The 24,523-nt window shown below is 39.7% G+C and overlaps 1 protein-coding gene across 1 annotated transcript in view; it reads right to left on the bottom strand.

Moving 5' to 3' along the window:
* Window positions 1-24,523, bottom strand: part of KAT2B (lysine acetyltransferase 2B) — a 117,331-nt gene that overhangs the window by 55,715 nt on the left and 37,093 nt on the right. Inside the window, exon 3 of the mRNA XM_025376472.1 lies at window positions 3,957-4,102. Coding sequence (XP_025232257.1) covers window positions 3,957-4,102 — 146 coding nt within the window. The remainder of the gene's footprint in view (window positions 1-3,956; window positions 4,103-24,523) is intronic.

Here is a 24,523-nt window from a genome sequence, read left to right as displayed (position 1 = left end):
AGGCCACGGGACAGGAGCTGTCTACAGCAGCTGCATGGCATACGCATCATCTAGGGCCCAGGCTCTTTGGGAAGGAAGTCTGCAGAGCTCTAAATGGGCAGCTTTCACTGTTGCAGTCTTTTTTTCATTTCCCTTCCATCCGTAGAAGGCAGGCCAACTGTTCTGGCACCTCAATGCCCACAAAACAAAAACACTGCTCTTAATTCCTGCCACTGGAATTTAAAGCTCTCAAAGAGCAAACAGAAAAGAGAACACACAGCCACTTACCAAGAACAACGCAGAAAATAAATTTGATATTGAAATTCTTTACCTTCAATCTTGGCTTGAATCTTCTGTAACTTTTACATGTGGGTCAGTTAGATATGGCCACACATTTATTTAAGTAACATCAATCCCTCCTTTCTCTGCTTACTGCCTTTTCAGTAGAAACAAAACACGAAAACCATTCTCTCAGGGGTAAATGGAAATCGATGAACCACCAAGGTTGAAGATGACCATGTCTTACCACTGAACTGTGTCTTACAAAGACCTCAACTCCTTCCAGGGGTGCCACACAAATTATGAGTATGGGGCATTTGTTCATCCTTTCAAGTATTATGCCCATCTTTATAAAAGTAAATTTGTAATAAAGATAAGTCATTGTGTATGTTTCTAAGAATATCTAAAGATTGGTCATAAAAATTAAATACAAATAATTCTGGTTGCTTGCTTTTTTCCCCCAGTCAAAATAAGACCATTTAGGAACTTGGCCCATTGGGGGTTTCAATTTGGAGGTAAACTGATGGATTGTGGAGATGTTGAACTTCAGTTTATCTATAAGATGATGCAGCTGAGATAAGTGGGCATATAAAAAAGTTCTTAATAGCAGCAGGCATCTGCATCCTTAATTTCACCAGACGATCTTCATGGTTCTTCACATGTATTATCTCATTTAATACTTATAACCTTTTGAGGTAGGTGCTACTACTAACAAGGCAGATTAACTTGCCCAAAGTCACATTTAGTAAGTAATAGAGCAAAGTTTTAAACCCAGGTAGTTAGACTCCAGGGTCACACTTGTAAGCACTAAGATATACTTCAACTTTAGGACACAGCTTTCCACTGGATTTATGTTCAACCTCTAAGACTGATTTTATTAATAATATTATTTGGGATGTTGTCTCACTCTGTTGCCCCAGTTGGAGTGCAGGGGCATGATCTCAGTTCATGGCAACCTCTGCAACCTGGACTCAAGCAATTCTCCTGCCTCAGCCTCACAAGTAGCTGGGATTTACAGGCATGCACAACCACACCTGGCTAATTTTTGTATTTTTAGTACAGCGTTTCACCATGTTCACCAGGCTGGTCTCGAACCCCTGACCTCAAGTAATGGGCCTGCCTCAGCCTCCCAAAGTGCTTGGATTACAGTTGTGAGCCACCGTGCCCAGACTAAGACTGAAATTTTTTAATGCTACTAAAATATATAACACATTTTTACTTTAATTATTGACACATGAGACACAGAACTGCCTTTCTCCTTTTTTCTTTTTAAAAAATCATGGGCCAGGTGCAGTGGCTCATACCCATAATCCCAGCACTTTGGAAGGCCGAGGGGGGGAAATCACTTGAGGTTAGGAGTTCGAGACCAGCCTGACTGACAATGTGAAACCCATCTCTACTAAAAATACAAATATTAGCCAGGCATGGTGGCACACATCTGTAATCCCAGCTACTCAGGAGGCTGAGGCAGAAGAATCACTTGAACTCAGGAGGTGGAGGTTGCAGTGGGCTGGGATCATACCACTACACTCCAGCCTGGATGACAGAGTAAGACTCTGTCTCAAAAAAATTAAAATTAAAAAAAATTGTAATCACTATTTTTGTTTTGTTTTTACGAATTGCCTTTCAGAAGCTAAGGAATAGATTATTTATAACTCATTTGCCCAAGAATAATACTTTTTGCAGGAGGTGGGGAGAATGCTGAATATTTTGGACTGTGTTTCCACAAGCAAATATATATGTACTGTTATTTTAAGATGAAGGAGGGAAGAAAGAGAGAGATGATGTACTTTAAAGCAGAGCAATGCTTTCTGGCCTGTTTGGTTGGTTATAAACCAAAAAGAGGCTGACAGGATGGAAACCTTGACACCACCTTCACTTCCAACAGGGTAGTGGGGAGCTGCCAGGGAGCACAGTTCCAAGACAAATAATAGCTGTAGTCATGCAGACCTTGTTTTTCTTCAACTAAGATCTTTTTCCACAGAAGCTCTAAACACTGTGAACCTACCAGGGCTCGAGCTGAATGACTCAAGCCTCACAGCCACGTCAACAAGTTGTCACCTGGATGCCTAAAGTGGTCTAGTGCCTGTTAATGGCTGTGGGGAATCCAGCTGTTCATATTCTCTCCCTTCCCCCACTCTCTTTCTCTTTCTCTCTCTCTCTCTTATTATTCTTTGTAAAGTTAATATCCCCAAATTTAATTTTAATTAAATTTTAAAAATATAATTCTACCTCCCTATCTCCTAACCACCCAAAAAACCCCATTAGCACAATAAAAGACAAAAGTTAACAAAAAGGGGGAAAGGCAAAATTATGAATTAAATAAGTTCAGACAAAGAAAAGAAAAAAGCTATAGGAACTGGATACAAAATTTGCGCTAAGATTCCTAGCAGCCAAAGCAAAAGAGGGAACTTACTGGAAAATTTAGCTATTTTTGTCATACAAAAATGAAGCACAAATAAATATAAATGAGTTAAAGGGGAGTTATTTCCAAAAATGAAGCACAGTGCTTCTTATTAGAAGAGGCAAACTTTTCCTACCCATAATCTCTGAGTGCTTTTGTTTTGCTTTTAACATCCTTGTAAGGGTTACACAATACAACATAATCTACAACGCCCTCAATAGCAGGTTTATTTTCTTTTAAGGTTATTCCTTCTGGCAGCCTCGTTTATAGATCTATTTTTGGCAACCTGAAGTTTTGCTATCCATTTCCACCACCGGTTTGCTTCCCACATCTGTTAGTCCTGGGTCTAATCAGAAGCTTGACGAGATGTACGTCTATGGGAAAGGAATGGATGTGACCCACATGGAGCTGAGGTAGAACTAGAGAAGAGACAGCTAGGGGAATGGTAGCAATAATCGGTGACTGGTGTCAGTGAGAAACAGATAACGGTGGCTAAGATACCAAAATAAATTTGGAATATCTTGATTCCTCCTCTTAAAGCATTAGAGATAGGACTTACAGCCACTCCTCCAACTATATCTCCTCCCACCCATTCCTCTGCTCGCTGGGCTCCACCATGCTGCCCTCCTTGCTATTCGGACATCACTTCAAGCTCTCTTAGTGCACGGCCTAAAATACCTGTTTTTCCCTCTGCCTGGCAGGCTCTTCCCCCAGCACTTTGTACAGATGGCTCCTATCTCCCACTCAGGTTTCTGCTCAACTTCCATCTCCTCAGAGAGGCTATCCTAACTGACCTTCCTCACTGGCATGTCCCCAACTCGCCACCATCGCTGCCATTCTGATTCCACTTATCCTACTTTGTTTCTCCTCAGAACACTTATCACCACCTGCAGAGATATTATTTACTTGTTGACTGTCTCCTTTACTGAAATGTATACTTCATGAGGGGAAGAACTCTGTTTTGTCCACTGTTCTATCCCTCATGCCTACATTAGTGCCACATGCAGAGCAGATGTGCAATAAATATTTGTTGGGTGGATGGAAAAATCTATTTGCACATGCAAATCAAGATACTCAACTTTGCATACAAGTGTGAAAGCTCTCAAAGAGAGTGATGTGTTCAAAGTATGGTGGGTCATTTTACAGAATCCATCATGAAGAAACGTATGGTTCAACACATTCTGAGGGCAAAATGTACCATGAGCTGAAAGTCTTCACACACATGACCTGGCATATGGAGACTGAGCACATTTGAATAATGAGAGAAAATGTTTTTAAAATGTTAAAATCTCACCTTAAATAGGTAGAAATAAACTTGTTTGGTATCTGCATCTTCTTCCTTGTGGACACAGGTAAAGAGATATTCCACATCCAATACTATTCCCAGGAGTCTGTTCATTTCTTCCTCTGACACATTCTCCAGGTGGGAAACATGAGCAGCTTATGATAAGATCAGAGAAACATATATAAGAACTCAATTGGAAACCAAACATTCCCCATTTTAAAATAGAAGGTTCTCTCTCATCAATCTTACCATCAATCCTTTAAGCTCATTGGGAATAAAAGAAAATTTCTGAACTCCTGTAGGACTGAAGTCTTCTCAGAAAATCTACCTATAATTAAGAGACTACCATGTTCCTGAGCCTTAGTCTCCTCTTCCAACATTAAAAATGGGCTGGTGACTAATGTATGCAAATAATGCACATTTTAAGAACCAGTACTGGTAGCATCAAGACTAGTCCTGATAGGATCAAGTTCTTAGGTTTCCATAAAAGCAAATTCTCTACCATGTCAAGAGGGTTCTCTATGGTCCTAGTCATGAATGCAGGATTTGTAAGTTGGTGGTTCAGAGATGCAGAAAACCAAGCTCCCTAAAGGTGTAGCTCTAAGTCCTATGAAGAGCTCATTCACCAAAGAATATCATGATAGTGTAAAGACTGAAGGCCTTTTTCTTCAGCCTTTCTGATTGAGACACACTGAAACCTCACTGTCTGCTGCAAAGTCCCCATGGCCTATTTTAGCTTGAGATTCAACATCTTCCATGATCCAACTGCAAACCCACTTTTGCATCTTTGTTCTGTTGTATTACTATAGTTTTGTGACCTATCCATTGACCCTCTCTTCACTCATCCTTTTGTAATCTCTTCTACTCAAATACAGTCCAACTTTTAAGGTTATTGCATTTAATCCCCAACCCCATGTAGTCGGCATTAGTAATTCCATTTTACAATTGAGGAAACTAAGGCTCTGATATGGTTTGGATCTGTGTCCCCACCCAAAAGTCGTCTCGAATTGCAATCCCCACATGTCAAGGGAGGGACCTGGTGGGAAGTGATTGGATCATGGAGGCAGTTTCCCCCATGCTCTTCTCATGATAGTGAGTGCTCATGAGATCTGATGTTCAAAAGTGTTCGACAAGTCCCTCCTTGCTCACTCGCTCTCTCTCTCCTGCAGCCATGTAGGACTTGCCTTCCTTCCCCTTCCCCTTCCACCATGATTGTAAGATTCCTGAGGCCTCCCCAGCCATGCAGAACTGTGAGTCAATTAAACCTCCTTTCTTTATGAATTATCCAGCCTCAGGTAGTTCTTTATAGCTGTGTGAAAATGAACTAATACAGTCTCAGACAGACTAAATATTGTTTCACCAAATGTCACTCAGCCAACAAGGCAGAGCTAGGGTTTGAAACTGAAAAAGATTTGACCCAAATTCTAAAGCACCTACAAACATACTTTTGTTGATTAAATGATTCACTTCAAGTCCCTTTTCACTTGAAAAAGGATCTCTAGATAAACCATCTAATAGTCACCCACTTGCCCAGGAACTCCTCTGGGCTGGAATCATGTCTTTTATTTCTGTTATCCCCAACATCTATTACTATGTTTGCCACATAACAGGAGGCAGCACTTCAAGAATGATCCTCTTAGGTATAGCTCTGAGTGTACTGGCCTAAAAATGCTTGAACATTAAAGTGCTTGAAATGATTTTTAAAGAAAGATTAATACGTTTTAAAAAAGTGATAGATTTTTCCTCGTTCTTTTAAAGGGAGGTGAAACTAAAGGCTATTGAGGAATATCTGGTAGGTGGTGGACATGGGTCAGTCTACTTTGGAGACCATGATGTGCTCACCATTGAGCCACAATGCTGAGTCAGAAGCCTGGGATAGAGGATACTACTAATATCCACTTATATATCCCTCCTCCTTACCACAACTCCTGGTTTCCAACTACCAGCAGCTCCATTTGGCCTAACGGCTTTTCTTATCACCATAACCTACTCTGCCACCTAGATACCCCTCAAGAGCAGCTCTTAGCCAAAGACTAAAGAAGTTAGGGTATAAATACTCATTTCCTCACTCTTCAGATGGAATAACTCTGAGGTAAGTGTTCTACACCAGCTCCCAATTTTTCCCCCACAGAATTAAGTACCAGTTGCCCACAGTGAGAGCTGGCTTAGTAATTCACTATTTATTGGCCACCGTTTCCTCATTATTTCACTTTTCACTCTCCTACTCTTATCCCAAATAAACTACCTACACTCAAATCCTTGTCTCAGAGTCTGCTTCTTGGGGAGCTCAAACTAAGATATCTAAACAAATGCATTTTCAGAAAGTTAAGAGGATTAAATACCAAGGAGTAGGGGATCCTGAAGGAGCAGGAGTAGCTATGTTTATGTCAGACAAAATGGACTTTATGTCAAAAACTGGCTGGGCGTGGTGGCTCATGCCTGTAATCCCAGCACTTTGGGAGGCCAAGGCAGTCAAACCACGAGGTCAGGAGTTCGAGACCACCCTGTCCGATATGGTGAAACCCCATCTCTGCTAAAAATACAAAAATTAGCTGGGCACGGTGGTGCGTGCCTGTAGTCCTAGCTACTCAGGAGGCAGAGGCAGGAGAATTGCTTGAACCCGGGAAGCAGAGATTGCAGTGAGCCGACATCACACCACTGCACTCCAGCCTGGCGACACAGGGAGACTCCATCTCAAAAAAAAAAAAAAAAAAACTATACAGAGAGACCAAAAGGATCAATTCATCAAGGGGATATAACAATTGTAAATATATATGTACCTAATGTTACAGCACCTAATGTTTGCTGTAAATATATAAAATATATAATATAATATAAAGCAAACATTAATAAATCTGATCTGGGCACAGCAGCTCATGTCTGTAATCCCAGCACTTTAGGAGGACAAGGTGGGTGGATCACTTGAAGTCAGGAGTTTGAGACCAGTGGGGCCAGCATGGTGAAACCTCGTCTCTACTAAAAATACAAAAAATTAGCTGGATGTGGTGGCACATGCTTGTAATCCCAGCTACCTGGGAGGCTGACGGGAGAGGATCACTTGAACCTGGGAGTTGGAGGCTGCAGTGAACCTAGAAAATGCCACTGCACTCCAGCGTGGGCAATGGAGCAACACTCAAAAATAAATAAATAAATAAATAAATAAATAAATAAATATCTGAAAGGATAGAATGGAATACAATAATAGTAGGAGACTTTGATATTACACTTTCAACAATGGATAAATCATTTACACAGAAAATCAATGACAAAGCACTGGGCTTGAACTATACTTTAAAGAAAATGGACCTAACAGACATATATAAAACATTCCATCCAATAAGAGTAGAATATGCATTCTTCTCAAGCGCACATGAAATTTTCTCTAGGACAGATCAGATGATAGGCCATAAAACAAGTCTTAACAACTTTTAAAAGACTGACATCATACCAAGTGTCTATTCCAACCACACCGGTAGGAAACTATTAGATTGGTGCAAAAATAATTGCATTTTTGCAATTCCTTTCAATGGCAAAAACCGCAATTATTTTGGACCAACCTATATAAATCATTAACAGGAGGAATTTTGGAAAATTTACAAATAGGTGGAAATTAAACAGCATGCTCCTGAACAACCAGTGGGTCAGAGAAGAACTTAAAAGGGAAATTTAAAAATATCTTAAGACAAACAGAAGTGGAAATACAACATACCAAAACTTACAAAATGGAGCAAAAGCAGTTCAAAGAAAGAAGCTTACGGCAATAAATGCCTACATTAAAAAAGGAAAAAGATCTCAAATAAGCAACCTAATGTTACACCTCAAAGAACTAGAAAAAGAAGAACTAAAGTCCAAAGTTAGTAGAAAGAGTAAACAAAAAAGATCAGAGCAGAAATAAATGGAAACAAGAAAAACAATAGAAAAGATCAACAAAACTAAAAGCTGGTTCTTTGAAAAGACTAAAAAATGGACAAACTTTTAGCTGGACTACAAAAGAAAAAAAAGAGAAGACTCAAAATAAGAAATGAAAAGAAGACATTATAACAGATACCACAGAAATACAAAGGATTATAAGAGATTATGATGAACAATTATGTCAATAGATTGGATAATCTAAAAGAAATGGATAAATTCCTGGAAATGTACAACCTACCACAACTAAATCATGAAAATATAGAAAATCTGAACAAACTAATAACAGGAAAGGAGACTGAATCAGTAATTAAATTAAAAAATCTTTCATCATGGAAAAACCCAGAACCTGATGGCTTCAAGGCTGAATTCTACCAGACACTTTAAAAAGAACTAACACTACTTCTCAAACTCTTCAAAAAGCCCAAGTGCAGTGGCTCATGCCTATAATCCCAGCACTTCAGGAGGCTGAGGTAGGAGAAATGTTTAAGCCTAGGAGTTCAAGACCAGCCTGCATAACATAGTTAGACCCTGTTTCTACAAAAAATAAAAACAAATAAAGATTAGGCAGGTGTGATGTCACATGCTTGTAGTCCCAGCTACTCAAGAGGCTGAGGTGGGAGGATCTCTTGAACCCACAAGATCAAGGTTGCAGTGACCCATGCTTGTACCACTATACTCCAGCCTGAATGACAAAGTGAAACTCTAAAAAAAAAAAAAAAAAAAAAAAAAAAAAAAAAACTTCAAAAAATTGAAGAGGGATGCATATTTCCAAACTCACTTTAAAAGGTCAGCATTATACTGATACCAAAGCCAGACAAGGACACTACAAGAAAAGAATATTACAGGCCAATATCCCTGATGAACATGGATACAAAAATCTTCAACAGAAAACCAGCAATCTCAATTCAACAGCAGATTAAAAGAATCCTTCACCACGAGCAAGAGGAATTAATCCCAGGATGGTTCCGCAATAAATTGATACAGCACATTAACAGAATGAAGGAGAAAAATCATATGGTAATCTAAAGATACAGAAAAAGCATTTGACAAAATTCAACATCCTTTCATGATAAAAACTCTCAACAAATTAGGCATAGAGGGAACATGCTATACCTCAACCCAAAAAGGCCATATGTAACAAACCCACAATTAACATCACACTCAATGGTGAGAAGCTGAAAGCTTTTCCTCTAAGATTAAGAACAGGACAAAGATACCCACTCTTGCCACTTCTATTCCACATAGTATTGGAAGTCCTAGCCAAAGCAATTAAGCAAGAAAAAGAAATGAAAAGTATCTAAATCAAAGAGGAAGAAGTTAAATTGTCTCTGCAGATAACATAGTTTTATAAACAGAAAACCCTAAAGACTCCATCAAAAAACTTTTAAAACTAATAAACAAACTCAGTAAAGTTGCAGGATACAAAATCAACACACAAAGACCAGTACTATTCTTTTTTTGTTTTTTTTTTTGTTTTTTTTCTTAATAGAGATGGAGTCTCACGATGTTGCCCAAGCTGGTCTTCTCAAATCCTGGGCTCAAGCAATCCTTCCACCTCAGCCTCCTAAAGCATTGGGATTACAGGCAAGAGTAACCATGCCCAGCCATGTTTCTGTATACTAACAACAAACTATCAAAACAAAACAAAAAATCAAGAAAACAATCTCATTTATAATAGCATCAAAAACAGTTAAATACCCAGGAATAAATTTAACCAAGGAGGTGAAAGATATGTACAGTGCAAACTAAAAAACACTGATAAAAGAAAGTAGGCCGGGCGCAGTGGCTCACACCTGTAGTCCCAGCACTTTGGGAAGCTGAGGCAGGTGGATCACGAGGTCAGGAGTTCAAGACCAGCCTGGCTAACATGGTGAAACCCCATCTCCACTAAAGATTAAAAAAATTAGCTGGGTGTGGTGGTACATGCCTGTAATCCCAGCTACTCAGGAGGCTGAGGCAGGAGAATCACTTGAACCTGGGAGGCAGAGGTTGCAGTGAGCTGAGATTGTGCCATTGCACTCCTGCCTGGGTGACAGGGCAAGACTCCATCTCCAAAAAAAAAAAGTGAAGAAGACACCAATAAGTGATAAGATATCTTTTATGTTCACAGGTTGGAAGAATTAATACTGTTAAAATGTCCATAACACCCAAAGCAATCTACAGATTCAGTGCAATCCCCATCAAAATTCCAATGACATTTTTCACAGAAATAGAAAAAATAATCCTAAAATCTGTACAGAACCACATAAGACTCCAAATAGCCAAAGCAATCTTGAGCAAAAAGAACAAAGGCAGGGTCATCACACTACACTTGATTTCAAAATCCCCTATAAAGCTATCGCAATCAAAACAAAATGGTACCAACATAAAAAACAAATACATAGACCAACTGAACAGAATGGACAGCCCAGAAATCCATCCATTTATAGTCGACTGATTTTCAACAAAGATGCCAAGGGGAAGGGACAGTCTCTTCAAAAAATGCTGTTGGGACAACAGGATATCCACATGCAAAAAAATGAAATTAGACCCTTATCTCAAACCATATACAAAAACCTACTCAATATGGACTAAAGACTTAAATGTAGACCTGAAACTGTAAAACTACTAGAAGGAAACATAGGAAAAAGCTTCTTGACATTGGTCTTGGCAAAGATTTTTTGAATATGATCAAAAAGCACAGGCAACAAAACAAAAACAGACAAACTGGACTGCATCAAACTAAAAAGCTTCTATATAGCAAAAGAAACAACAGAGTAAAGAAATAACCTATGGAATGGGAGAGAACATTTTCAAACCATATATTTGATAAGAGGCTAATATCCAAAATATATAAGGAACTTATACAACTCAATGGTAAGAAAACAACCCAATTTTAAAATGTGCAAAGGATATGAATAGACATTTCTCAAAAGAAGACATACAAATGGCCAACAGGCATATATGGAAAAATGTTCAACATCACTAATCAGAGAAATGCAAATTAAAATCACAATGAGATATCACTTCATGCTCAGGATAGCTATTATCAAAAAGATGAAAGATGAGTGTTGGCTAGAATGTGGGAAAAATGAACCCTTGCACACTGTTGGTGGGAATGTAAATTAGTACAGCCAGTATGGCAAACCATATGGATATGTCTCAAAAAAATCCAAAAGAACTATGATATGACCCGACCCAGCAATTCCACTTCTGGATATATATCCAAAGAAAAGGAAATCGGTATGTCAAAAAGACATCTGCATTCCCATATTTGCTGCAGCATTATTCACAACAGCCAAAATATAGAATTTACCTAAGTGTCCACCCCAACAGATGAATGGATAAAGAGAATGTACTATATTAACACAATCGAATACTATTCAGCCTTAAAAACTAAGGAAACGGCCAGGCATAGTGGCTCGCACCTGTAATCCTAGCACTTTGGAAGGCTGAAGCAGGAGGATTGCTTGATCCCAGTTCAAGACCAGCCTTGGTAAGATGGCAAGACCCTGTCTCTACAAAAAAAAAAAAAAAGTTTTTTTAATTAGCTAGGTATGGTGGCTCGGATCTGTAGTCCCAGTTACTTAGCCACCTAAGGCAAGAGGATCCCTTGAGCCTAGGAGTTTGAGGCTACAGTGAACTATGATTGCACCACTGCATTCTGGCCTGGACAACAAAGTGAGAGCCTGTCTTAATGCTAAGTGAAATAAGCCAGGCACAGAAAGACAAATACTACATGATCTCACTTATATGTAGAATCTTAAAAAGTCAAACTCAGAGAAGCAGAAAGTAAAATGATGGTTACCAGGGACTTGGAATGTGGGGTACGGGTAGAGATGTTGGTCAAAGAGTACAAAGTTTCATTGACACAGAAGTTCCGGAGATCAATTGTATGGCATGGTGACTATAGTTAATAATAATGCATTGTAATTATATAATTGAAAATCGCCAACAGAATCAATTTTAAATATTTTCACCACAAAAATTAAAAGTATGTGAGTTGAGAGATATGCTAATTAGCCTGATTTAATCATTTTACAATGTATATATCTCAAAATATCACATCATACACAATAAATATATACATTTTTGTTAATTAAACCTTAATAAAGCTCAAAAAATTAAATTATTTTCTCATTTTAATTAACATATAATTGTACATATTTATGAGGTACCCAGCAATATTTTGATACATTTAATATATAGTGATCAGATCAGTATAATTAGCATATTCAAAATCTCAAACATTTATCATTTCTTTATGTTGGAAACACTCAATATCATCCATCTAGATATCTGAAACTAGATATTATTGTTAACCATAACCATAGTCATCTTACAGTGGCATAGAACACTAGAACTTATTATTCCTATCGAGCTGTAATTTTGTACCCTTTAAAAAATCTCAGGAGGGCACGGTGGCTCACGCCTGTAATCCCAGCACTTTGGGAGGCCCAGGCAGGTGGACCACGAGGTCAGGAGTTCAAGACCAGCCTGGCAACATGGTGAAACCCCATCTCTACCCAAAATACAAAAATTAGCCAGGTGTGGTGGCACGCGCCTGTCATCCCAGCTACTTGAGAGGCTGAGGCAGGAGAATGATTTGAATCTGGGAGGTGGAGGTTGTGGTGAGCCAAGATTGTGCCACTGCACTCCAGCTTGGGCGACAGAGTGAGATTCCGTCTCAAAAAAACAAAACAAAACAAAACAACCTCTATTTGTTTTTAAATAACACAAATGTCCTAGAGGAAGACAGATTAAAGGGGTTAAAATTAGAGTGGTAGAGGCCACTCATCTTTCATTCCTCTCTAATACAGAAAAGTAATTGAAAGGAAGAGTGATGGGCCCGCGATGATAAACATGCATGGGTGTGCACCCCAATACAGCATTTTTGGGGGGTGGGGCGGTGTTGAGACAAGGTCTCCCTTGGTCACCCAGGTTGGAGTGCAATGGTGTGATCTCGGCTCACTGCAGCCTCGACCTCCTGAGCTTAAGTGATCCTCCCACCTCAGCCTTCCAAGTGGCTGGTACTATAGGCATGCACCACCATACCTGGCTAATTTTTTTTGTATTTTCTGTTGGCACAAAGTTTCACCATATTGCCCAGGCTAGTCTTGAACTCCTGCCCAGGATACTCCTGTCTCGGATTCCCAAAGTACTGCAATTACAGGTGTAAGCCACCATGCCCAGCCTCCAATACAGCTTGTTTTTCTTTCTTTCTTTCTTTTTTAATATTTATTTATTTATTTATTTATTTATTTATTTAGAGAGAGGGTTTCACTCTGTCACCCAGGCTGGATTGTAGTAGCACAATTATGGCTGACTACAGCCTCAACTTTTCTGGGCTCAGGTAATCCTCCCACCTTAGTCTCCCAAATAACTGGGACTACAGGTACATACCACCATGCCCAGCTAGTTTTTATATTCTTACATAGAGATGAGGTTTCACCATGTTGTCCAGGTTGGTCTCGAACTTCTGAGCTCAAGGGATCCATCCACTTTGGCCTCCCAAAGTGCTGAGATTATGGGTGTGAGCCACTGTGCCCAGCTCAAAACAGCATTTTTAAAAGGTAAGAAGAGGGGAGGTAATCTTTATAATCTGTCTGACTTCAGCAGTGTTGAATAAAATGTCAACACCATATTATTGCATTATCAAATAGAAAAAGAATAATCAATTACATTGGCTAGCGTGGCAAAACCCTGTCTCTACTAAAAACACAAAAATTAGCCAGGTGTGGTGGTGCATGCCTGTAGTCCCAGCTATTTGGGAGGCTGAGGCAGGAGAATCACTTGAACCCGGGAGGCGGAGGCTGCAGTGAGCCAAAATTGCACCACTGCATTCAAGCCTGGAAGACAGCAAGACTCTGTCCCCTACACAAAAAGAAAGAAAGAAAAGAAAGAAAAGAAAGAAAAGAAAAGAAAAGAAAGGAAAAGAAAGAAAGAAAGAAAGAAAGAAAGAAAGAAAGAAAGAAAGAAAGAAAGAAAGAAAGAAAGAAAGAGAAAGAAAGAGAGAAAGAAAGAAAGAGAGAAAGAAAGAAAGAAAGAAAGAAAGAAAGAAAGAAAGAAAGAAAGAAAGAAAGAAAGAAAGAAAGAAAGAAAGAAGAAAAATTATGTGTGTGTGTAAACACAAAAATTAATGTTTAAATATACTATTTTCTATTTGGCTATACAATACATTGCCTCATCACTTTCTAAAAGATACCCACAATCAGACTTCATTTTAGGTAGAACATTTGCTAGGTCATCTTTTTCTTAAGACTGCAAAATTTTCCTTGAGGTCAGTCTGAAGCCTTTGGGAGACAGGCCTCATTCTGAAGACAACTAGGTCAACATTTTTATGTCAGTCATTTACAGAAATAATTTTATTTAGGACTATTTTTGTCTCATAAACTTTTTTTAAATTAACAGACATAGAGACGGAGTCTCACTATGTTGCCCAGGCTAGTCTCAAACTCCTGGGCTCAAGCAGTCCTCCCACCTTGGCCTCCCAAAGTGCTAGGATTACAGGGGTGAGCCTCTGCATCTGGCCTGTCTTATAAACTTCTAATCTCTTTTTGTGCTAAGCTATGAAAGCAATCAGTATACAGTATCAAGTAAGTTCCTTCAGATGTTCCATAATATGAAACCATCTAAGGTGCTAACACAGAGTAGATTTAACTCATGGAAGTACATGCCATAATTTACTTTTGAAATAGTAACTTACTTTTTTAAAGCCACAAAACACTTTACCAAAATAAAGTACTAATCAGAATTAGAAGGAGTTGCTCTGGATGAAACAGAGGGGAAAGCTTCTATTTTCAGAAGGCTCAGGAACCCATCCCGTTCCCTTGTTGGGATTCTGCAGTTTTAAAACCACTGTCTAGAACCAACTTTTTGCATATTTTGAAGAACAGACCTCATGAAAATTAAAATGCTTAAGTGAGACCTGAGGAGGCTCGTTTCCCTCCGACTCTGCCCATAATGAAATGTGTTTGTGGTTTTGTGATTTTTTTTGCATTTCTTTATTATTTATTTATTACCATAATACAATGAGTGATCTCTCCTCAGAGCTCTGTGTGAAACCCAAAGTAGAAAGGAATAGGGAGGTGGAGATGGGGGAAAATGTAAATAAAGCAGCAACAGTTTCTCAGAAGAGAAGAAAGGCGCTACTGTACAAAGAGTGAGTAACTTTCACAGCAGAAGAGGGTATCTCTTCCTCTGAGAGTGAAATAAACATAGGTCTGGGGTGGTAGCGGGTACACTGAGGCAGGAGGGTATTGTATGAGAAAGGTTAAGCTTCCTAGAATAAACAATGAGGTGGAGGAAGATCAAATGAAAGTAGATGGAGTGGACAGTCTGCTGGAGAAGGGGGGGAAAAAGGTCCAGACAAGTTGCTATCAAAGAGAAGCTTCCCATAATAAGAACGCCAGACAAGAACAGCTGTGACTACACTATATAAATACATAGTTGTCTAAATGTGCTGACTTCTCAGACCCTCCAATGTAGCCCCTCTCCAAGGAGGCCAACTGGAGATCTCTTTCGACCAAAAATCCTTTTCAGTTCTCACCTAACTCAGTCTCTGAGGAACTAGCACTGAGCTTTCTGTTCTCAACACATACACATCACCAGCTAATCTCTTCTCCAGCTCCAATGTTCCCCAAACCCCACCTTCCATCCTCCCTGTCCCAATAAAATAGGTGCACCACCATCACGGAAAATGACTCGAAGACTGAACTCCTCGTGGCCCTCCTCAAAATAGCAGCTACCTCTTGCTGGCCCTGTTTCTGCCAACAAGCCCATCATTCATTCCTTCAGTGTCCTTTACCTTCCACACATTACCAGCCACCAGACTCCGCTGAGCTTGCTCATTCTCTTTCAGAGACACTGCATTCCCCCTTCCTACCTTTGTTCCACTGGAATGTCAAACCTACAATAATAAAATAGCCCCCCAGACTGCTCTCTCTGCTGCCAGGGTAGTCTTCCTAAAATACCACTTTTCTTAAACAACCCCATCTCTACCAAATCCAGAGACTACTCCTGGCTCTTTGGGGATGCTGACCAGAATTAGACTTGTTTAACCTATCTCTAGATTTACCAGTCACCTAATTAATCCCAACCCATGTCAACATCCAGGTGAACCCCACTCTAACTGCAAAGCTAAACTATTTACTATACTGACAATCAATTCATATTAAACCAAAAAGAGTTACTCATTATTAAAAGAAACCCTTCTCTTAATCTTTTATAAAGACGTTTTGATGCAAATAGGCTCCCTTCAATTATCTAAAAGTAAGTTTTCTTAAAAGAGACAGGCCTCTATTATTTATGAGTCTAGGAGCATATTAAAAACTCAAAAATAAAATAAAAATCTGTAAGCAACAATGCACAAATCTATAGCAGTCAACCTGCCACAAAACTCAAGATATTAAGTCGCTGCTATTTAAAGCTCTGATGCATTGCTCCCTAATTTAACCTCCCTCAAGATGTGCATCAATGTACACTGTATCTGTAGTGAGAGAATATTCCTTTTTCCTATGCTTTGCCTACAGTGGAGAACCATCTTTGATAATTTAACCGATCTTTTGAAAATTAATAAGTACCCCCCACTGTTTTGAGCTGCATTCAACGGAAAGAGCAGGGAGTTGTTTGTTTTTCATATTATGGGCCATTTGTATTTGATCTCCTGTGTACTGCCAATTTGAGTCCCTTCGCTTGGTTTTTTAGGATGTTACTCTTTTTCTTACCACCTTGAATAAACCTTATGTACTAACCTTTAGTCTGCCATATTCATTGCAAATGTTTATGTATTTGGTGGGGAGGGGTTTGTTTGGTTTATTTGGTTTGGTTGTAGAGAAATGTTAATTTGTTTAGAAAGTCATATCTACATTTGGCAGTGCTTTAAGGTTTTGCTTGCAAAGGTTTTTTCTACATAACCGAAAAATAACAAAAAATGTATTTTTCCTAGCTCTTTAAAGAGTTTGTTTTTAAAATTTAAAACATTCCTCCATCAAAATGTCAATGTTATAAAAGTCCAAAAATAAAATAAAAATGCTAAGGAACTCCAGATTAAAGAAAACTAAAGGGACATGACAACTAAACAGATATGTGACTCTTGAGTGGATGCTTAATGGAAAATATAAAGAATATTTTTGGGTCAACAGATAAAATTAGAAAATAAAGCGTAGATTAGATAAAAGTATTATATTAACGTTAAATTTACTAAAGTTGGTAATTGAACTGAGGTTATTAAAAGAAAACCTTGGCCAGGCGCGGTGGCTCACGTCTGTAATCCCGACACCCTGGGAGGCTGAGGTGGGCAGATCGTTTGAGGTCAGTAGTTCGAGACCAGCCTGGTCAATATGATGAAACCCCATCTCTACTAAAAATTAAAAAATTAGCCGGTCATGGTGGCAGACACCTGTAATCCCAGCTACCTGGGAGGCTGAGGCACAAGAATCATTTGAAACCAGGAGGTGGAGGTTGCAGTGAGCCAAGATCACACCACTGCACTCCAGCCTGAGCAGCAGAGTGAGACTCCATTTCCAAAATAGGAAACCTTATTAGGAACTGTATATTGAAATATTTAGGGGAGGAAGGGCTATGATATATAAGTAACTTATTCCCATATAGTTCCAGAAAAAACAATTTATACATAAAGACTCATATATATATTACATATATGAGACTCTCTATATACATTTATACATATATATATGAGCCAATAACAGCAAATAGAATAAAATGTTACTAATAGGTAAATCTAGGGAAAGGATTTATGGGATACTCTTCATTATTATTCTCATGACTTTTATGTAAATTTTTAATTATTTACAAATTAAAAGTTTTTTTACAATCTTTCCTCCACCTGAATTTGATCATTAAAGAATCCTGCTTTTACTTTAAATAGTCTTCCAAGAGCCTGATACAAAGCATTGATATACACTAATTACCCAAGATTGACCAACCCTTGAGATGTGGCAAAGTCTATACCTTTTGGTGGGCCACAGTTCCCCCAGTGTCCACTTTGTGTGAAGGGCACAGGAAAGCAGACAGAAGGTGCAAGTGAGGGGATGAGGGGAGGCTTTGCCTTCTTTAGATCTCTCCAGAAGGGTGTACCTTGGCACCTCTCGGTGCTGTGTCAGACTTGCAAACACCCAGGGTGCCAGAGAGTGACCCGCCATATGACTGCTGCCAAGAATCACGGTGCAGCTGTCAACCTTGCTGAGAACAGGAAGCACACTGTCACTGTGTGCTGTGACCCTCACTAAGCTCTGGCTGGCTCCATGTATCACTGGCCTGCACTTCTCGTGAAGACAGCCAGCCAGTCCTCACATGCCCTGCAGTGTGAACAGGCAGCAGTTGGGCAGGCAGCTAACACGTCCCTGCTCCTCTGGACCAGAAGCAAATAACACAGTAGGATTTAAAGGCTGCTCAAATACATTTTTTGTTCATGGGAATTTGGCATTGAGGCTAGAAGAGGTAAAATTAATGACTGCAATGAAATCTGTCAAATTGACTAATGTGCAAAAAGGCTTATCATTTAAAAGTGGTTTCATTTTCTGTAATCTCAGATCTGGAATGGAAAAAAAAGAGAAGCCTAAGAGTAAGAGCCCATTAGATGACAGCAGTCCAGTAGAAATATAATGCAAGCCACATATGTAAATTTAAGTATTCCAGTAGCTGTGTTTAAAAAGATAAAAGAAATAGGTGAAATTCATTTAATAATACATTTTACTTAACCTAAAATATACCAAAGTATTATTCTTTCAATATCTATGCAATATTAAAAGTTACTATTTACATTCCTCTTGTTTTACTAAGTCTTAAAAACCTGTGTACATTTCACACTTACAGCACAATTCAAACTAGTGAAACTGCAAGTGTTCAATAGCCACACAATGGCTAGTGGCTACTGTGTTGGACATAGTAGGTATAGATTATAAACTTTGAAAGCTCCTCTGCAAATAAATGCAACCAGCCCTCATTTTAGCATTATTGAATTCAATGATTATTTATCAACAAAAGAATAAGCATAAGTATGCTCAACGAACTAAATATATTATGAACTAGAGAAAAAGTCAACTCTTAATCACAGTTCAGTACATATTGGTATATAATTATAGTTATATAAGAAGGAACATTGCCATAGAGCTCTAAGAAGGCCTTTATTCTCTAGAGTTCTGTAGTCAAGCCTTGGAGGATAAGCAGAATTCCCTGGCAGAAAATGAAGGAAAGGCATTGCAGCTGGTGTGAGCTTCCAGATTCTAAGGCAGAAGGGGGAGAAAGTTCAAAGAACCTTTGGAGAACGTGGAGCAGCCTGATGGCCACAATGCAATGAAGATAACTGGAGAAAAGCTTTGAAAATAAAGAGACCTCAATGAACTGAACCTGCTTGCTCAACTACAGATCACTCTTCTCTCTGAGGATAATGGGAAGTTCAGAGGGGTTAAGCAGGAGAGTGTGATCACATTGTATCATCACTTTATGGGAAAGCCAGGTATGCAGGAATGGAAATAAGAACTCCAGAAGCTGCAGCAGACTCAGGCAAGGAATAATGAGGAAAAGCCTAAATTCAGCCAGCGCTAGAGGGAGGGACTTAAAGGGAGTATCAAACAGGACCTTCATGACCAGAGGACGTCAGGGAGACGTTACTTATATCAAATGAGCAGATAAAATATTACCAGTATTATCCCCTTAACTCCTGCTGTGCCCGACCCACAGCTCCTGAAAACTCTGAAACCAGCATCTGAAAGGCTGCATTAGCCAACGGTGGACACCCAGCCAGAGGAATATGCTGGCTCAATTGAGAAGGCTATGTCATTGTGCTAGCTGGGCCCCATGTTTCCGTCCTCTGGCATCTGCACGGTACATATGTAAATGGGAACTGAGGGGGCGATTATATGGTACAAGTCTATGCAAATGTCATATGACCAAAGAAAATGTGTTCAGTCAAATGATCTGCCTAAATGATTTAAATATTTGAAATATCCATGAGAAAAATACTGGTATTTTCTTCATAATACTCAAGAAGTAAGCTCTAGTGTGATTGTTAAAGTTAACTCTTGACCTTCCTTAAAAAGCTCTGGGAGTCTCAGGCCGGGCGCAGTGGCTCACACCTATAATCCCAGCACTTTGGGAGGCCGAGGCAGGCGGATCACCTGAGATCAGGAGTTCAAGACCAGCCTGGTCAACACGATAAAACCCATCTCTACTAAAAGCACAAAAATTAGCCAGGTATGGTGGTAGGTTCCTGTAATCCCAGCTACTTAGGAGGCTGAGGCAGGAGAATAGCTTGAACCCGGGAGGCGGACGTTGCAGTGAGCTGAGATTGCACCAATGCACTCCAGCCTGGGTGACAGAGCCAGACTCTGTTGAAAAAAAAAAAAAGAAAAAGGCCAGGTGTGGTGGCTGACGCCTGTAATCCCAACACTTTGGGAGGCCGAGGTGGGTGGATCGCCTGAGGTCAGGAGTTCGAGACCAGCGTGGCTAACATGGCAAAATCCCATCTCTACTAAAATAATAATAATAATAATTACAAAAATGAGCTGGGTGTGGTGGTGCAAGCCCGTAATCCCAGCTACTTGGGAAGCTGAGGCAGGAGAATTGCTTGAACCTGGGAGGTGGAAGTTGCAGTGAGCTGAGATCACGGAGATCGTGCCACTGCACTCCATCCTGGGCAACAGAGCGAGACTCCCTCTCAAAAAAAAAAGCTCTGGGAGTCTCTGAATCAATTCTGGTTGTAGGGTGAGGGGTCTGCCTAACTCGAAATTTTAAAAGTTAACAGAAAAGAAATTTCCTACTGTAAACAAGCAGGAAAGCAAGGAATCTATAGTGACAAAAAACAGTTTCCACTGCTGAACAGTCAGTGTGAATATACACACACACACACACGTATCAGAGAAAGAAGATGAAGGGTGAGGTAGTTGTAATCCCAGCACTTTGGGAGGCCGAGGTGGGCAGATCGCTTGACCTCAGGAGTTTGAGACCAGCCAGGCAATATAACAAAATCCGTCTCTACCAAAGATACAAAAAAAAAAAATATATTAGCTGGGCATGTTGCCACATGTCTGTGGTCCTAGCTACTCGAGAGGCTGAAGTGAAAGGATAGCTTCAGCCCAAGATGGGGAGGTTGCAGTAAGCTGAGATCGCGCCACTGCACACCAGCCCAGGCAGAAGAGAAAGAAAAAGGTGATGACGCTGAAAAATAATCAAAAAACTTCTACATAAACTAAAATACTATTACTAGACAAATTTAATAATCAGTCTGTTCTGAAACAGTTCAGAACAATGGACTCCAAAATAACAACAGAAATTCCAACCATGTTTTGATCACAAGGATTTGCTTCCTACTTTCCTGCTCATAAAAACAGGCTGCTTTTTTATTTTCTTTTTTATTTATTTATTTATTATTTATTTACTTTGAGACAGGGCCTCACTCTGTCACCCAGGTTGGAAAACAAGTGGTGCAATCTCGGTTCATTACAACCTCTGTCTCCCAGGTTCAGGCCATCCTCCCTCCCACTTTAGTCTCCCGAGTAGCGGGGACTACAGGCACTTGCCACTATGCCTGGCTAATTTTTGTATTTTTTGTAGAGATGGAGTTTCGCCATGTTGCCCAACCTGGTCTCGAATTCCTGGGCTCAAACAATCCACCTGCCTCAGCCTCCCAAAATGGTAGGATTACAGGCGTGAGCCACCACGCAAGACCCAAGCTGCTTTTTAAATAGCCGTCCCAAAATAAAAATCTTTATTCATACTAAAATAAGGAGAAATGCTGGGACCAACTAAAGCACTCTGTTAGAGCCCTTTGTAAAATTTTTGTAAACTGAATATTATTGTGCCAATCCCAAATATAATTTCAGAGAATGAACTAGAATATTCTAAACCAGCACAATTCAATAGAAATATAATGTGAGCTATATACGTAATTTCACATTTTCCAGTAGAAATAATTTTAATAATATATTAACCGAACATATTCAAAATATTATCATTTCAACATATAATCAATATAAAATATAATTACTGGGACATTCTGCATTGTTTTTGCTTATGATGTCTTCAAAAACTGTGTGTATTTTACACTTGCAGCATATCTCAATTCAAAGTAAACACATTTCATGTGGCCAGTGGCTACCGTATTGTACAGCACAGGTCTAGACCAACTATTTCATTCTGTGGATGGAGATACTAAACAGCAAAAAGGTTAAGGAACTTGGTAAATTGCAGGGCCAAGTTAGAATTCTTTTCTTGGTTTGGTTTTGTTTTGTTAGAGGTGGGGTTTTGCTCTGTCTCCAAGACTAAAATACAGTGGCCCCATCACAGCTCACTGTAGCCTCAAACTCCTGGGCTCAAAGGATCCTCCCATCTCAGCGTCCTGAGTAGCTGCCATCACAGGCTCAAACCACCATACCCAGACAGGCTAGAGTTCTTACTTCCTAGTTCCCAAATGAATGTTCTTTCTACTAGATCAGACTATCTCGCTCCTGTGTTTTATGTCCATGAAACACAGAATAGTATTAAATTATGTCAGACCAAAGATGTCTGGGATGAAAAAAACTGTCAGGAGATTACATAAAACCAGAGGTCCAAAGAACATATATGGCTGAGGCAAAAGAAACCCAACATTTAATCAATAGAATTGATACCATCTCAATCAATAAGCCAGTATTGTTCTGTTTTGACAAATTCAAGAACACTTCGTATTGACACGTGTGTACAATTACTGCTGAGTAAATCAACCATGCTCAGAATGGTGACTACTGTACGTGAAAACAGAACAACAATGTATACCAACTGAAATGTATTCGAGAATTCAGGCTTGCAGAATTCCTAACAGAATTCCCTAAACCTCAACTTGTACTTTGTCAGTAACAATTAAGAAGATACCTGCATGATTAAGATAAGAAAAAATGTAGGAAACTTGCTAAAATACTCTGGCAAATAAAAGCAGGGGGTTAGATAAAACAAAATTGGCAAATGTAAATAATCATTAGAGCTGGCTGCTGAGTCCAAGGCAGTTCATTAAACTATCCCTTCTGCCTTTAAGGGTGTTTAAAACTTTCCATTAAGAAAAAAAAGTTTTTTAAAAAGCACAGAAAGGAGGGAGGAAGGAAGAGTAATCTCGGAAAAAGGTTTTCTAGAGCCGTTATTCTAAGACCAATAAATAAACACTGGCATTCCAACAATAATTCCAAGACCACTTGAAAATGTGCAGTAATTTCAGTTTTAAGAGAGCAGACTAAAGAATAGAGAAGAAACAAGGAAAAAAGGAAGGAGTAGGGGAAAACATTTTTTAAATACCTGTACCCCCAGTACTCTGAGAAAATCAGTCAGCAACTCAACATACATCCTTCCAGACCTTTTCCTGATCATATATATTAAAATTTATGTTTGTGGTATAGTATGAAATTTATTTGGTCTTTGTCCCAGTTCCTGTCACGAGCTCTTAAAACCCTTGGGATTTCCTGAGCAGGAGGAGTGTCTTTTATTGTTCATCAAGAGCCCCTTTTGATCATACCTGAGTTTATGTTAATGAGGTGACTTAAGGTGTAGTGCATAGATAACCCAGGATGAAGCTGCTCACCAGACAGACCAGGTTATTAGAGGATTAAAGGATTGGAACCTTCAGCCCCACCCATCAACCTACAAGAAAGGTAGGGGAGGGAAAGGGTAGAGATAAAGCCCTAAGAAAAAAAAATTTTTTTTTTTTTTTTGAGATGGAGTCTCTCTCTGTCGCCCAGGCTGCAGTGGTACGATCTCAGCTCACTGCAGCCTCTGCTCCCAGGTTTAATCGATTCTCATGCCTCGGTCTCCCAAGTAGCTGAGACTACAGGCTCAAGCTTCCAGGTTGCTGAACATGTGGAGGTGCCTGGGGGGTCGTGCACCTGGAGAGGGAAAGGAAGCTTCACTCCCTTTCCCCAAACCTTGCCATGTGCATCCCTTCATCTGGCCGTCTGTGTATCCTTTATATTAAACCAGTAAACTGAAGTGTTTCCTTGAGTTCTGCAAGCCATCCTAGCAAATTATTGAAACCAAGGAAGGGATATGGTGGGAACCCTGATTTATAGCCAATCGGTCAGAAGCAAAGGTCACAACCTGGGACTTGCAATTGGCATCTGAAGTAGGAGTAGTATTGTGGCACTGAGCCCCGATCCTGTGGGATGTGATGCTATCTCCAGGTAGGTCATGACAGAACTGAAATGAATTATGGGACATCCAGCTAGTGTTCAGAGTAGGAGAACTGCCTGGTGAGTGAAGGAAAAAAAACACACACACACACACACAGCTGGTCACAGAAGTGTTCTGTGTTGAGTAAAATAGAAAAAAGTTTTTTTGTTTTGTTTTTTTTTTTTTTTTTGAGACGGAGTCTCACTGTGTCTCCCAGGCTGGAGTGCAGTGGCGCGATCTCGGCTCACTGCAAGCTCCGCCCCCCGGGTTCACGCCATTCTCCCGCCTCAGCCTCCCAAGTAGCTGGGACTACAGGCGCCCGCTACCGCGCCCGGCTAGTTTTTTGTATTTTTAGTAGAGACGGGGTTTCACCATGTTAGCCAGGATAGTCTCGATCTCCTGACCTTGTGATCCACCCGCCTCGGCCTCCCAAAGTGCTGGGATTACAGGCTTGAGCCACCGTGCCCGGCGAAAAAAGTTTTACAGCATTGTATTTACTTTTTTTTTTTTTTTTTTTTTTTTTTTTTTTTTTT

Source organism: Theropithecus gelada, chromosome 2, assembly GCF_003255815.1.
Source record: "Theropithecus gelada isolate Dixy chromosome 2, Tgel_1.0, whole genome shotgun sequence".
Taxonomy (NCBI): Eukaryota; Metazoa; Chordata; class Mammalia; order Primates; family Cercopithecidae; genus Theropithecus; species Theropithecus gelada.
Note: the sequence above shows the minus strand (reverse complement) of the source record. Positions and strands in the feature narration are given on the sequence as shown.